The 16,447-nt window shown below is 31.7% G+C and overlaps 1 protein-coding gene across 1 annotated transcript; it reads left to right on the top strand.

Moving 5' to 3' along the window:
* Positions 1-1,387: 1,387 nt before the first annotated feature.
* Positions 1,388-16,404, top strand: Taf9 (TBP-associated factor 9). The gene is made up of 5 exons (XM_089838994.1): positions 1,388-1,456; positions 15,319-15,487; positions 15,555-15,691; positions 15,747-15,878; positions 15,947-16,404. Exons 2-5 carry the CDS (start codon positions 15,367-15,369, stop codon positions 16,316-16,318), a joined length of 762 nt encoding a protein of 253 aa, XP_089695120.1. The 5' UTR covers positions 1,388-1,456; positions 15,319-15,366; the 3' UTR covers positions 16,319-16,404.
* The last annotated feature ends 43 nt before the right edge of the window (positions 16,405-16,447 follow it).

Genomic DNA, 16,447 nt, shown 5'->3' with positions numbered 1-16,447 from the left:
CTAGTCGAAAGACACAACGTGTATGTCTGTGTCATCATAAGTTTATAAGGTATGTTCCATGGAACATATCTTATAAACTTATGATAGAACTAAACAGAAATATTCATTAATAATATTTATTTCGCAAAAATAATTCGCTGGCAACCACAGAGGCAAGCCTATATGTGGTGAATTTGCTTGAACCGGCAAATAATAATGCTTGAACACGAAAGATTTGATTAAACAAAATTTCTAATAATTAAAAGTTAAACAAGATGGGCCAAGGGCTGGGCTCATAATAGTAGCCACATCGTACTGTACTTAACAGGCGTACATAAAATTTATTTATGTTATAATTGTAATAGTGCGACGCCAAGAGAAAACTTGAGTGAGTAGCCCCTCGATGCGCTACCCGGGCGGCTCCGTTGATGCCCCTGAAAGATGTCTTTTCTGCTACACGTTGGCTAAGCTTGCCAAAGGCTAGTTAAACCAAAGGCAGGAACCAATGGGACCTAGTGCATTAGGTCTGATTGGTTCCTGCCTTTGGCAAGGTAAAATTCGTGTCCAGAAGATTAGCCAAGCATGCTAGGGGTGATAATGGAGCCGCCTGTTACTTTAACATTTCTAAAATGATTACCCGTAAGGCCATTATAAAAACGAGGTTTTAGCTTTAACAATACAAAACTCATTACACACAAGTAACCCTTAATAGAATAACAGAAAGTTTTAGTGATTATCCCCTCGATGATCGAGTTACCTTTAACAGTGCTAAAATGATTACGTACTTAACGTTCAATTAATACACGTACAGAAACTTTTAATTTACAACTTATGCCTACGCATACTTATCGCATCTTAAAAATTTCTAACATGAACTTATGGCCAGAAGCGTTTGAAAGAGAAAGAATTCGGTAAAACACTCAATATTTGTAATATCCCGGTGCCTTAAGACCATTCCAAAAATAACATCAGCATATATTTTCCTTGCCTAGATTATAAATTCCCCTCGATTTCTTTCAATAGAACTTAATGTTAATTTTGGGTTCCTTTGAATAATCTTCAAAAGTTGCGCTTAAACATGTAAATCGAATTCTTTGAATGGGCTTTTATAGCGCGAGCAGCTTGCGTCGTGTTAAGCGTGATCGAGTGAACTATGCTTTAGTAGTAGGGAAGTTGTAGCCAAGGAGTACTAACTACATAGGAGTAGAATTGGTAGAAAATGTGTGAGCTAGAAAAATTCTTATAAGATTAAGGAACCCCGAATTAATTGTTCTCCTATAGGTTTGCAATTAATAAACTGGTCCCGAGGACCAGTAACCCTCACTTTTTGAATTAAAAAACTAGTGCAAGCAATTAATAAACTGGATTTGATTACTAGAAGAAGTGTGCTATTTCCCAGACTTCTCTACAGTCTACACCCGAAAAAAAAATAGGGTCAATGTAGCGTCGTCTGCTTGAGTACTGTTTGTTTTAGGGGACGCCACTAATTTGCATAAGTTTGCAGCAAACCAATTTTTTTGCATAAGGCCGCCATTTTCAAAGGTTTGCTTCCAAAATACTAATTTGCATAAATTCTGCAAACTTTTTCTTGCATAAGGCCGGTATTTTCAATAGTTTGCAGCCAATATACTAATTTGCATAAAATTCACCAGCAAACCTCCCCGTGCATAAGGCCGCTAATTTCAAAGGTTTGCCACAAGAATACTAATTTGCATAAATTTAACGAAAATTCGGTGAAACTTATGGTTTTTTCAAGGAAACCTATTAAATTATTTGCGCTCATAATTTAGGGAATAGTTTTAAACCATAAATCAAGGGTTTCACAGGTTTCAAACCAAATTTGTATTTTGCATAAAAAGTATAAAACAAGCAAACTCGATGAAACTCATGGTTTTTCCAAGGAAACCTATTAAGTTATTTACGTTCATAATTTAGAGATTAATTTTATACCATAATATCAAGGGTTTCACAGGTTTCAAACGAAATTTGTATTTTGCATAAATTTGAAATTTAAAGCAAACTTGATGAAACTCATGGTTTTTTCAAGGAAACCTATTAAGTTATTTACGCTCATAATTTATCGATTAATTTTATACCATAATATCAAGGGTTTCACAGGTTTCAAACCAAATTTGTATTTTGCATAAAAAGTATGAAACCAGCAAACTCGGTTAAACTCATGGTTTTTTCAAGGAAACCTATTAAGTTATTTACGCTTATAATTTAGGGAATAGTTTTAAGCCATAATATCAAGGGTTTCACAGGTTTCAAACCAAATTTGTATTTTGCATAAATTGTATAAAACAAGCAAACTCGATGAAACTCGTGGTTTTTTCAAGGAAACCTATTAAGTTATTTACGCTTATAATTTAGGGAATAGTTTTAAGCCTTAATATCAAGGGTTTCACAGGTTTCAAACCAAATTTGTATTTTGCATAAATTTGAAATTGAAAGCAAACTCGATGAAACTCATGGTTTTTTCAAGGAAACCTATTAAGTTATTTACGTTCATAATTAATCGATTAATTTTATACCATAATATCAAGGGTTTCACAGGTTTCAAACCAAATTTGTATTTTGCATAAAAAGTATGAAACCAGCAAACTCGATGAAACTCATGTTTTTTTCAAGGAAACCTATTAAGTTATTTACGTTCATAATTAATCGATTAATTTTATACCATAATATCAAGGGTTTCACAGGTTTCAAACCAAATTTGTATTTTGCATAAATTTGAAATTTAAAGCAAGCTCTATGAAACTCACGATTTTTTCAAGGAAACCTATTAAGTTATTTACGCTCATAATTTATCGATTAATTTTATACCATAATATCAAGGGTTTCACAGGTTTCAAACCAAATTTGTATTTTGCATAAATATTATATAACATGGAAACTCGATGAAACTCATGGTTGTTTAAAGGAAACTTATGGAGTTATTTACGCTCATAATTTAGGGAATAGTTTTAAGCCATAATATCAAGGGTTTCACAGGTTTCATACCAAATTTGTATTTTGCATAAATTGTATAAAACAAGCAAACTCGATGAAACTCGTGGTTTTTTCAAGGAAACCTATTAAGTTATTTACGCTTATAATTTAGGGAATAGTTTTAAGCCATAATATCAAGGGTTGCACAGGTTTCAAACCAAATTTGTATTTTGCATAAATATTATATAACATGGAAACTCGATGAAACTCATGGTTGTTTAAAGGAAACTTATGGAGTTATTTACGCTCATAATTTAGGGAATAGTTTTAAGCCATAATATCGAGGGTTTCACAGGTTTCAAACCAAATTTGTATTTTGCATAAAAAGTATAAAACAAGCAAACTCGATGAAACTCATGGTTTTTTCAAGGAAACCTATTAAGTTATTTACGTTCATAATTTAGCGATTAATTTTATACCATAATATCAAGGGTTTCACAGGTTTCAAACCAAATTTGTATTTTGCATAAAAAGTATAAAACAAGCAAACTCGATGAAACTCATGGTTTTTTCAAGGAAACCTATTAAGTTATTTACGTTCATAATTTAGCCATTAGTTTTATACCATAATATCAAGGGTTTCACAGGTTTCAAACCAAATTTGTATTTTGCATAAATTTGAAATTTAAAGCAAACTTGATGAAACTCATGGTTTTTTCAAGGAAACCTATTAAGTTATTTACGCCCATAATTTATCGATTAATTTTATACCGTAATATCAAGGGTTTCACAGGTTTCAAACCAAATTTGTATTTTGCATAAAAAGTATGAAACAAGCAAACTCGGTTAAACTCATGGTTTTTTCAAGGAAACCTATTAAGTTATTTACGCTTATAATTTAGGGAATAGTTTTAAGCCTTAATATCAAGGGTTTCACAGGTTTCAAACCAAATTTGTATTTTGCATAAATTTGAAATTTAAAGCAAACTTGATGAAACTCATGGTTTTTTCAAGGAAACCTATTAAGTTATTTACGCTCATAATTTATCGATTAATTTTATACCATAATATCAAGGGTTTCACAGGTTTCAAACCAAATTTGTATTTTGCATAAATATTATATAACATGGAAACTCGATGAAACTCATGGTTGTTTAAAGGAAACTTATGGAGTTATTTACGCTCATAATTTAGGGAATAGTTTTAAGCCATAATATCAAGGGTTTCACAGGTTTCATACCAAATTTGTATTTTGCATAAATTGTATAAAACAAGCAAACTCGATGAAACTCGTGGTTTTTTCAAGGAAACCTATTAAGTTATTTACGCTTATAATTTAGGGAATAGTTTTAAGCCATAATATCAAGGGTTGCACAGGTTTCAAACCAAATTTGTATTTTGCATAAATATTATATAACATGGAAACTCGATGAAACTCATGGTTGTTTAAAGGAAACTTATGGAGTTATTTACGCTCATAATTTAGGGAATAGTTTTAAGCCATAATATCGAGGGTTTCACAGGTTTCAAACCAAATTTGTATTTTGCATAAAAAGTATAAAACAAGCAAACTCGATGAAACTCATGGTTTTTTCAAGGAAACCTATTAAGTTATTTACGTTCATAATTTAGCGATTAATTTTATACCATAATATCAAGGGTTTCACAGGTTTCAAACCAAATTTGTATTTTGCATAAAAAGTATAAAACAAGCAAACTCGATGAAACTCATGGTTTTTTCAAGGAAACCTATTAAGTTATTTACGTTCATAATTTAGCCATTAGTTTTATACCATAATATCAAGGGTTTCACAGGTTTCAAACCAAATTTGTATTTTGCATAAATTTGAAATTTAAAGCAAACTTGATGAAACTCATGGTTTTTTCAAGGAAACCTATTAAGTTATTTACGCCCATAATTTATCGATTAATTTTATACCGTAATATCAAGGGTTTCACAGGTTTCAAACCAAATTTGTATTTTGCATAAAAAGTATGAAACAAGCAAACTCGGTTAAACTCATGGTTTTTTCAAGGAAACCTATTAAGTTATTTACGCTTATAATTTAGGGAATAGTTTTAAGCCTTAATATCAAGGGTTTCACAGGTTTCAAACCAAATTTGTATTTTGCATAAATTTGAAATTGAAAGCAAACTCGATGAAACTCATGGTTTTTTCAAGGAAACCTATTAAGTTATTTACGTTCATAATTAATCGATTAATTTTATACCATAATATCAAGGGTTTCACAGGTTTCAAACCAAATTTGTATTTTGCATAAAAAGTATGAAACCAGCAAACTCGATGAAACTCATGGTTTTTTCAAGGAAACCTATTAAGTTATTTACGTTCATAATTAATCGATTAATTTTATACCATAATATCAAGGGTTTCACAGGTTTCAAACCAAATTTGTATTTTGCATAAATTTGAAATTTAAAGCAAGCTCTATGAAACTCACGATTTTTTCAAGGAAACCTATTAAGTTATTTACGCTCATAACTTATCGATTAATTTTATACCATAATATCAAGGGTTTCACAGGTTTCAAACCAAATTTGTATTTTGCATAAATTTGAAATTTAAAGCAAAATTGATGAAACTCATGGTTTTTTCAAGGAAACCTATTAAGTTATTTACGCTTATAGTTTAGGGAATAGTTTTAAGCCATAATATCAAGGGTTTCACAGGTTTCAAACAAAATTTGTATTTTGCATAAATTTGAAATTTAAAGCAAACTCGGTTAAACTCATGGTTTTTTCAAGGAAACCTATTAAGTTATTTACGCTCATAATTTATGGATTAATTTTATACCATAATATCAAGGGTTTCACAGGTTTCAAACCAAATTTGTATTTTGCATAAATTTGAAATTTAAAGCTCTATGAAACTCACGATTTTTTCAAGGAAACCTATTAAGTTATTTACGCTCATAATTTATGGATTAATTTTATACCATAATATCAAGGGTTTCACAGGTTTCAAACCAAATTTGTATTTTGCATAAATTTGAAATTTAAAGCAAACTTGATGAAACTCATGGTTTTTTCAAGGAAACCTATTAAGTTATTTACGCTTATAATTTAGGGAATAGTTTTAAGCCATAATATCAAGGGTTGCACAGGTTTCAAACCAAATTTGTATTTTGCATAAATATTATATAACATGGAAACTCGATGAAACTCATGGTTGTTTAAAGGAAACTTATGGAGTTATTTACGCTCATAATTTAGGGAATAGTTTTAAGCCATAATATCGAGGGTTTCACAGGTTTCAAACCAAATTTGTATTTTGCATAAAAAGTATAAAACAAGCAAACTCGATGAAACTCATGGTTTTTTCAAGGAAACCTATTAAGTTATTTACGTTCATAATTTAGCGATTAATTTTATACCATAATATCAAGGGTTTCACAGGTTTCAAACCAAATTTGTATTTTGCATAAAAAGTATAAAACAAGCAAACTCGATGAAACTCATGGTTTTTTCAAGGAAACCTATTAAGTTATTTACGTTCATAATTTATGGATTAATTTTATACCATAATATCAAGGGTTTCACAGGTTTCAAACCAAATTTGTATTTTGCATAAATTTGAAATTTAAAGCAAACTTGATGAAACTCATGGTTTTTTCAAGGAAACCTATTAAGTTATTTACGCCCATAATTTATCGATTAATTTTATACCGTAATATCAAGGGTTTCTCAGGTTTCAAACCAAATTTGTATTTTGCATAAAAAGTATGAAACAAGCAAACTCGGTTAAACTCATGGTTTTTTCAAGGAAACCTATTAAGTTATTTACGCTTATAATTTAGGGAATAGTTTTAAGCCTTAATATCAAGGGTTTCACAGGTTTCAAACCAAATTTGTATTTTGCATAAATTTGAAATTGAAAGCAAACTCGATGAAACTCATGGTTTTTTCAAGGAAACCTATTAAGTTATTTACGTTCATAATTAATCGATTAATTTTATACCATAATATCAAGGGTTTCACAGGTTTCAAACCAAATTTGTATTTTGCATAAAAAGTATGAAACCAGCAAACTCGATGAAACTCATGGTTTTTTCAAGGAAACCTATTAAGTTATTTACGTTCATAATTAATCGATTAATTTTATACCATAATATCAAGGGTTTCACAGGTTTCAAACCAAATTTGTATTTTGCATAAATTTGAAATTTAAAGCAAGCTCTATGAAACTCACGATTTTTTCAAGGAAACCTATTAAGTTATTTACGCTCATAACTTATCGATTAATTTTATACCATAATATCAAGGGTTTCACAGGTTTCAAACCAAATTTGTATTTTGCATAAATTTGAAATTTAAAGCAAAATTGATGAAACTCATGGTTTTTTCAAGGAAACCTATTAAGTTATTTACGCTTATAGTTTAGGGAATAGTTTTAAGCCATAATATCAAGGGTTTCACAGGTTTCAAACAAAATTTGTATTTTGCATAAATTTGAAATTTAAAGCAAACTCGGTTAAACTCATGGTTTTTTCAAGGAAACCTATTAAGTTATTTACGCTCATAATTTATGGATTAATTTTATACCATAATATCAAGGGTTTCACAGGTTTCAAACCAAATTTGTATTTTGCATAAATTTGAAATTTAAAGCTCTATGAAACTCACGATTTTTTCAAGGAAACCTATTAAGTTATTAACGCTCATAATTTATGGATTAATTTTATACCATAATATCAAGGGTTTCACAGGTTTCAAACCAAATTTGTATTTTGCATAAATTTGAAATTTAAAGCAAACTTGATGAAACTCATGGTTTTTTCAAGGAAACCTATTAAGTTATTTACGCTCATAATTTATCGATTAATTTTATACCATAATATCAAGGGTTTCACAGGTTTCAAACCAAATTTGTATTTTGCATAAAAAGTATGAAACCAGCAAACTCGGTTAAACTCATGGTTTTTTCAAGGAAACCTATTAAGTTATTTACGCTTATAATTTAGGGAATAGTTTTAAGCCATAATATCAAGGGTTTCACAGGTTTCAAACCAAATTTGTATTTTGCATAAATTTGATATTTAAAGCAAACTTGATGAAACTCACGATTTTTTCAAGGAAACCTATTAAGTTAGTTACAACGTTAATTTAAAATTTAAATTTTGAATTTATATAACCATTACACAATTGAATTTTTTATTTTCTTAACATTAAAGTTTTTAACAGGGATTTTTAACAAGGGATGGTGGAATAAAGTATAAATGGATATAGGGGTCAGGGAGTCTTCGACTGCCTGTTCTTAGAGCTCTCTGGTTTCGGTCTCTCCGATGGGAGCTTCGTGCACCCGCACCTAATTAACTTGGTTACGCGCATCACGTGACCACGCAAATCCCTATTCAAAAATAGAGGGTTCTTCATGCTAGCTTAGGCCTTAGAAAGTTAGAAGCAACGCCGCCTATATTACGTGTTCACTACACATGCAGTGATATTTTTTAAATATATCGGGCGTTAACTCAACTCCCCCAAAGGCGTTAATGCATCTAAAACACTTATCTTGTGTAGTTTTAGCTGTAGAGAAAGAGTAAAAACCATTCCCTTTACTTCAGTTTTATCTAAGAACCATAATTTACTATTAATAAAAAAAATAATGATAAATGTTCCGTTAAAGCACTAAAAAATTGCAGCGCGACGCATTAAGCTGTCTACCAAAAATTAAAACAAAAGAAACAGACGAAGCCCGATGACGATGTGCGCGGAACTAGTTGCGCGGCTAAGAATCTCCCAGAACGAGTGAAAACGGGGGAAACAACGGCCGATAATCTGCATGCGCGTTTCAATGGGAAAACGGGCAGTCGAAGACTCCCTCACCAATATATCCTCCTAGCTTAAAAGGGGCTTATCAGACCATGGAACAAACGACAATCTTCCGCATAGAGCTTAGCATAGCGGGTGGGTAGAAAAGGAGAGGGGTCGGTCAGCCCCTTTAAACTTTCTGAGAGAGCGCGCTATTTATTTCTAAAATGATCTCGTGCTGTAATTGGTTAGCGGTGTCCAAAGTAAAGTACCACCATGGATAAAGAATGCGCGCGAGGAAATTAGTTTTCACGCTGTAGGATAGGCAACTCCCTATCACGAACGAGAGCTTATTCTGTATATACTCTGTTAAAGCATCGGTTGTCAGCACGCGCAAATCTGTAACCAAGCTTTGTGTGGGCTGGCAAGAGACGAAGAACTTCAGCAATATGAAAAATTTGTCTGTTTGTTCATTAATATTCTTACAGAGCATCCGCATTGTACTGTCATGGGTAAATCATAATCCTTTCTCCTTTAAAATCACCAATGAATGAAAAATATCACCTTAACACAGTTTATCCCTTTTCACTCTAAGTGTGTTAATTTATATGTGCAGAGTACATTCCCAATGCACAGTTATAGACAAATCATAATGCTCTCCCTTTGAAAATCATCAATCACTCTTTTCATTCTCCCTTTAAAAAGACGAACGATACTTCTTCATCATCATCATCTTCTTCTTCTTCTATTACTACTACTACTTCTTCAGACCAAGTCAAACTAATACCCCCATCGTTAGATGTACATCAAACGATGTGGCTAAAAAAGGCAAGTTTCTAGCCCAACTCAAAAACCGAGAGTCTTAAACTTGACACAGTTTTTATAAAAAAATGGTAATGATCATAGATATATATTAAATAATTATGAACTTAAGTTATTTATACTTTATTAAATTGGTTCGTATTAATGTCTAGGAGAAATATTTAAATTAATAATAATAAAATAAAGCTTAATGCTTGTTATAATAAAACTGTCGTCATTGAATTAGACAAATAATGGTTTAAATGATTTAAATATAAATAATAATGTAAACCTGGCTGGGCTTAATTTAAATAAAAATAGTTCAAGTTTATATTTACGCATATGTTGAAACCCGCACAAAGGCGTCCGGCGCGAAAATTATATCGTCCAGGTAAGTTACCTGAGGTAACCGGCGCGTTGTTAAAGGCCGACTTCCACCGAAAAGCGTTCTTACGAACTGAAGACCGTGCATCGATTCTTAACAATAGAGCGACCGTGCCAATTTTCGAGTCCCCACTGGGGCAAAATTTGGAGGGGTTCTTACGAACTGAAAACCTTGCTATGCGGGTTCTTACGAACTGAAGATAAACAATAGAAAGTCTCTTAAATATTTTATTCCCGATTTTTACGACCCTCTGAAGGAAAATATCTATTGTTTATCTTCAGTTCGTAAGAACCCCCGTATAAAGGTTTTCAGTTCGTAAGAACCCTTCAAAATTTTGTCCAACGGGGATTCGAAAATCGGCACGGTCGCTCCATTGTTACTCTCGATGCACGGTTTTCAGTTCGTAAGAACCCTTTTCGATGGAAGTCGGCCTTTAAAGTTTAAGTCCGGAGACTTCACGACAAAAACCGCGGCGTGGCCCCGAAGGGTCCACGCCCGAGGGCGTAGAGCCCAAGGGCTGCAGCAACAGAATCTGACCAAGCAGGAGCAAGGTGGGTCCTTCTTTATGAAGTTCAAGTTCCTCTAGGTCTTCGGGTTTTTCATTTACGTCAGAGGTCAGAGTTTTTGAATAACGAAAACACTTCACGGTATAAATAGGTTAAACCAGCCAGGTTAGAAAAATAAAGGGAGAGTGCCAGTTTAAAGGGATAGTCTATAAAATATTGTTACAAACTAGCCCAAACTTCTTACCAAATAACTTTGGAAAGTGCCCAAAATGTAAGAATTTATAACAGAAAACCTACAATTTCCAACTTTTCTTTAAAATTTAAAGAATACTTTAAATTTTTGTTGTTGGCTTATCTTATCTAGTGTACTGGTAAATTTTCCAAACAATTTTGGTGATGTCGTGGCATAGAGAAGAGAACCTGTGACACCAATATGCACGAGAAAGCTGCGCACAGTCACCAAAATATTGTTACAAACTAGCCCAAACTTCTTACCAAATAACTTTGGAAAGTGCCCAAAATGTAAGAATTTATAACAGAAAACCTACAATTTCCAACTTTTCTTTAAAATTTAAAGAATACTTTAAATTTTTGTTGTTGGCTTATCTTATCTAGTGTACTGGTAAATTTTCCAAACAATTTTGGTGATGTCGTGGCATAGAGAAGAGAACCTGTGACACCAATATGCACGAGAAAGCTGCGCACAGTCACCAAAATTCTTCGGTACCTACATTCCCACGACACATTGATCATACGCAACTATACTGATAATATCTCCTTCTTTTCTCTGCTAATTCAACATAGTATAATAAATTAAAATGTTCCTCCTACCATGGCTAAATAATTCTACATCATCAAGAAATTAGTGTTGCCCATTCACGTTTTCACCGTTCTGTGTTGGTTGGCGACGAGTAGACCACTCTGATCAATACGGTAATCCAACTATAGCCCTACTTTATTCTGCAGTACTCGCTTCAGGGTCATTATACTTTAGTCCAGGAATGACATTTTACGACTTACGAGTTTGTTCTTTCCCCCATACCTAGTTCCAGTTTTTAAATACGGCATAAACACTAATCCAAGTATACATATTTTTATTTATTCCTGTTCGTTGTTATGCCATGTTATCATTATACTTTGTTCCATTTATACTTTATTCCACCATCCCTTGTTAAACATTATGCATGTCAAAAATTCCTGTTAAAAAACTTAATGTTAAGAAAATTTCAATTGTGAAATGGTAATATAAATTCGAAATGGAATTTTTAAATTAATGTTGTAATTAACTTAATAGATTTCCTTGAAAAAACCATGAGTTTCATCGAGTTTGCATGTTATATAATATTTATGCAAAATACAAATTTGGTTTGAAACCTGTGAAACCCTTGATATTATGGTATAAAATTAATCCATAAATTATGAGCGTAAATAACTTAATAGGTTTCCTTGAAAAAACCATGAGTTTCATCAAGTTTACATGTTATTTAATATTTATGCAAAATACAAATTTGGTTTGAAACCTGTGAAACCCTTGATATTATGGCTTAAAACTATTCCCTAAATTATAAGCGTAAATAACTTAATAGGTTTCCTTGAAAAAACCATGAGTTTCATCGAGTTTGCTTGTTTTATACTTTTTATGCAAAATACAAATTTGGTTTGAAACCTGTGAAACCCTTGATATTATGGTATAAAATTAATCGCTAAATTATGAGCGTAAATAACTTAATAGGTTTCCTTGAAAAAACCATGAGTTTAACCGAGTTTCCTTTAAATTTCAAATTTATGCAAAATACAAATTTGGTTTGAAACCTGTGAAACCCTTGATATTACGGCTTAAAACTATTTCCTAAATTATAAGCGTAAATAACTTAATAGGTTTCCTTGAAAAAACCATGAGTTTAACCGAGTTTGCTTGTTTCATACTTTTTATGCAAAATACAAATTTGGTTTGAAACCTGTGAAACCCTTGATATTACGGTATAAAATTAATCGATAAATTATGGGCGTAAATAACTTAATAGGTTTCCTTGAAAAAACCATGAGTTTCATCAAGTTTGCTTTAAATTTCAAATTTATGCAAAATACAAATTTGGTTTGAAACCTGTGAAACCCTTGATATTATGGTATAAAACTAATGGCTAAATTATGAACGTAAATAACTTAATAGGTTTCCTTGAAAAAACCATGAGTTTCATCGAGTTTGCTTGTTTTATACTTTTTATGCAAAATACAAATTTGGTTTGAAACCTGTGAAACCCTTGATATTATGGTATAAAATTAATCGCTAAATTATGAACGTAAATAACTTAATAGGTTTCCTTGAAAAAACCATGAGTTTCATCGAGTTTGCTTGTTTTATACTTTTTATGCAAAATACAAATTTGGTTTGAAACCTGTGAAACCCTCGATATTATGGCTTAAAACTATTCCCTAAATTATGAGCGTAAATAACTCCATAAGTTTCCTTTAAACAACCATGAGTTTCATCGAGTTTCCATGTTATATAATATTTATGCAAAATACAAATTTGGTTTGAAACCTGTGCAACCCTTGATATTATGGCTTAAAACTATTCCCTAAATTATAAGCGTAAATAACTTAATAGGTTTCCTTGAAAAAACCACGAGTTTCATCGAGTTTGCTTGTTTTATACAATTTATGCAAAATACAAATTTGGTATGAAACCTGTGAAACCCTTGATATTATGGCTTAAAACTATTCCCTAAATTATGAGCGTAAATAACTCCATAAGTTTCCTTTAAACAACCATGAGTTTCATCGAGTTTCCATGTTATATAATATTTATGCAAAATACAAATTTGGTTTGAAACCTGTGAAACCCTTGATATTATGGTATAAAATTAATCGATAAATTATGAGCGTAAATAACTTAATAGGTTTCCTTGAAAAAACCATGAGTTTCATCAAGTTTGCTTTAAATTTCAAATTTATGCAAAATACAAATTTGGTTTGAAACCTGTGAAACCCTTGATATTATGGTATAAAATTAATCGATAAGTTATGAGCGTAAATAACTTAATAGGTTTCCTTGAAAAAATCGTGAGTTTCATAGAGCTTGCTTTAAATTTCAAATTTATGCAAAATACAAATTTGGTTTGAAACCTGTGAAACCCTTGATATTATGGTATAAAATTAATCGATTAATTATGAACGTAAATAACTTAATAGGTTTCCTTGAAAAAAACATGAGTTTCATCGAGTTTGCTGGTTTCATACTTTTTATGCAAAATACAAATTTGGTTTGAAACCTGTGAAACCCTTGATATTATGGTATAAAATTAATCGATTAATTATGAACGTAAATAACTTAATAGGTTTCCTTGAAAAAACCATGAGTTTCATCGAGTTTGCTTTCAATTTCAAATTTATGCAAAATACAAATTTGGTTTGAAACCTGTGAAACCCTTGATATTAAGGCTTAAAACTATTCCCTAAATTATAAGCGTAAATAACTTAATAGGTTTCCTTGAAAAAACCACGAGTTTCATCGAGTTTGCTTGTTTTATACAATTTATGCAAAATACAAATTTGGTTTGAAACCTGTGAAACCCTTGATATTATGGCTTAAAACTATTCCCTAAATTATAAGCGTAAATAACTTAATAGGTTTCCTTGAAAAAACCATGAGTTTAACCGAGTTTGCTGGTTTCATACTTTTTATGCAAAATACAAATTTGGTTTGAAACCTGTGAAACCCTTGATATTATGGTATAAAATTAATCGATAAATTATGAGCGTAAATAACTTAATAGGTTTCCTTGAAAAAACCATGAGTTTCATCAAGTTTGCTTTAAATTTCAAATTTATGCAAAATACAAATTTGGTTTGAAACCTGTGAAACCCTTGATATTATGGTATAAAATTAATCGATTAATTATGAACGTAAATAACTTAATAGGTTTCCTTGAAAAAACCATGAGTTTCATCGAGTTTGCTTTCAATTTCAAATTTATGCAAAATACAAATTTGGTTTGAAACCTGTGAAACCCTTGATATTAAGGCTTAAAACTATTCCCTAAATTATAAGCGTAAATAACTTAATAGGTTTCCTTGAAAAAACCACGAGTTTCATCGAGTTTGCTTGTTTTATACAATTTATGCAAAATACAAATTTGGTATGAAACCTGTGAAACCCTTGATATTATGGCTTAAAACTATTCCCTAAATTATGAGCGTAAATAACTCCATAAGTTTCCTTTAAACAACCATGAGTTTCATCGAGTTTCCATGTTATATAATATTTATGCAAAATACAAATTTGGTTTGAAACCTGTGCAACCCTTGATATTATGGCTTAAAACTATTCCCTAAATTATAAGCGTAAATAACTTAATAGGTTTCCTTGAAAAAACCACGAGTTTCATCGAGTTTGCTTGTTTTATACAATTTATGCAAAATACAAATTTGGTATGAAACCTGTGAAACCCTTGATATTATGGCTTAAAACTATTCCCTAAATTATGAGCGTAAATAACTCCATAAGTTTCCTTTAAACAACCATGAGTTTCATCGAGTTTCCATGTTATATAATATTTATGCAAAATACAAATTTGGTTTGAAACCTGTGAAACCCTTGATATTATGGCTTAAAATTAATCGCTAAATTATGAACGTAAATAACTTAATAGGTTTCCTTGAAAAACCTTGAGTTTCATCGAGTTTTCGGTAAATTTATGCAAATTAGTATTCTTGTGGCAAACCTTTGAAATTAGCGGCCTTATGCACGGGGAGGTTTGCTGGTGAATTTTATGCAAATTAGTATATTGGCTGCAAACTATTGAAAATACCGGCCTTATGCAAGAAAAAGTTTGCAGAATTTATGCAAATTAGTATTTTGGAAGCAAACTTTTGAAAATGGCGGCCTTATGCAAAAAAAATGGTTTGCTGCAAACTTATGCAAATTAGTAGCGTCCGTTTTAGGGGTTAGTCTGGTTTTATCGAGAATTAATTAGTATAATTTTAAAGTTAATTATGGCCTCGTCTATTAAAAGTACACCTAAAGACGCCCTAGTTATGTCGGCTATTCTTAAAGATATGGGAGTTATCGAATACGAACAAAGGGTTGTCAATCAAATGTTGGAATTCACTTACAGTAAGTCAAAACTTATTGCCAATTGTACCAAAGACCGAGTAATTAAACCCGAAAATATTCACCTAAGGATACGTTACTAACATTTTGGACGACGCTCGTCTCTTTTCGTCACACGCCAAGAAAAAAGTCATTGATATTGATGATGTAAGATTGGCTATTCAGCTTCAAATGGACAAGTCCTTCACTAGTCCTCCACCCAGAGATGTAAGTCCTTTTACAGTTGCTAAAATCCAAGACGTCTTACGTATTTCTTTTCCAGCTTTTAATTGAAGTTGCCAGGCAAAAGAACAGTGTTGGGATGCCACTGATAAAAGCCAATGTTGGACCCAGGTTGCCTCCAGATCGTTACAGTCTAACAGCCAGCAACTACAAGATGAAGTCTTTAAAAAAGGTTTCCTTTATTATTATTATCTCTTTCTGAGACTTTAAAAAGAAACTTAATATTTTTTAATTTATCAGCCTCGAGCTTCAAGTATTTCAACTATGGGACGTTTGAACTTACAATCTAATTCCGCTTCCGGCACCTCTAAGAACAACCCAGCATTAGCCTTGGCAAGCAAAAGCGGAGCCACATTATCAGTAGCCAGTAAGAGTGGAGCTGTCTCAGTTTCTAGTAGACCTACCAATAAAAGCGGAACCACCGCCAAGGGATCAGGGGCACCAACACCTATTATCAAATTATCTTCTGGTCCTCCCGCCATCAGAACCAGTATCTCTAGTGGACCCATGCATGGACATAAGCAATTGGATGATCAAAATGGCAATGCTACGGGGAATAATAATGGCAATAAAAGAAAAATAGACCATTTTGATCATGAATTTGATAATTAATAAAATAAAAATTTATTATTTTACCCATTTATGTTCTTCAATGATTTTTTTATATGGTTAATAAAAGTTTAATATAAGTATGGAAATTTTTTTCTCGAGTACTCCATTGACTCCCTCATACTATTAGGC

The sequence above is a fragment of the Phalangium opilio genome, unplaced genomic scaffold, assembly GCF_054372755.1.
Source record: "Phalangium opilio isolate 3A_F unplaced genomic scaffold, DU_Popi_V2 ptg000048l_1, whole genome shotgun sequence".
Lineage (NCBI taxonomy): Eukaryota > Metazoa > Arthropoda > Arachnida > Opiliones > Phalangiidae > Phalangium > Phalangium opilio.
The sequence above is the reverse complement of the archived record's forward strand: the minus strand, read 5'-3'. Positions and strand labels throughout refer to the sequence as shown.

Excerpts from the sequence above, each read along its gene's own strand:
- Taf9 (XM_089838994.1), top strand. The coding sequence starts at position 15,367 with ATGGCCTCGTCTATTAAAAGTACACCTAAAGACGCCCTAGTTATGTCG. Across the intron at positions 15,488-15,554 it reads AATGTTGGAATTCACTTACA|GATACGTTACTAACATTTTG; the intron begins GTAAGTCAAAAC and ends TATTCACCTAAG. Across the intron at positions 15,879-15,946 it reads AGATGAAGTCTTTAAAAAAG|CCTCGAGCTTCAAGTATTTC; the intron begins GTTTCCTTTATT and ends TTAATTTATCAG.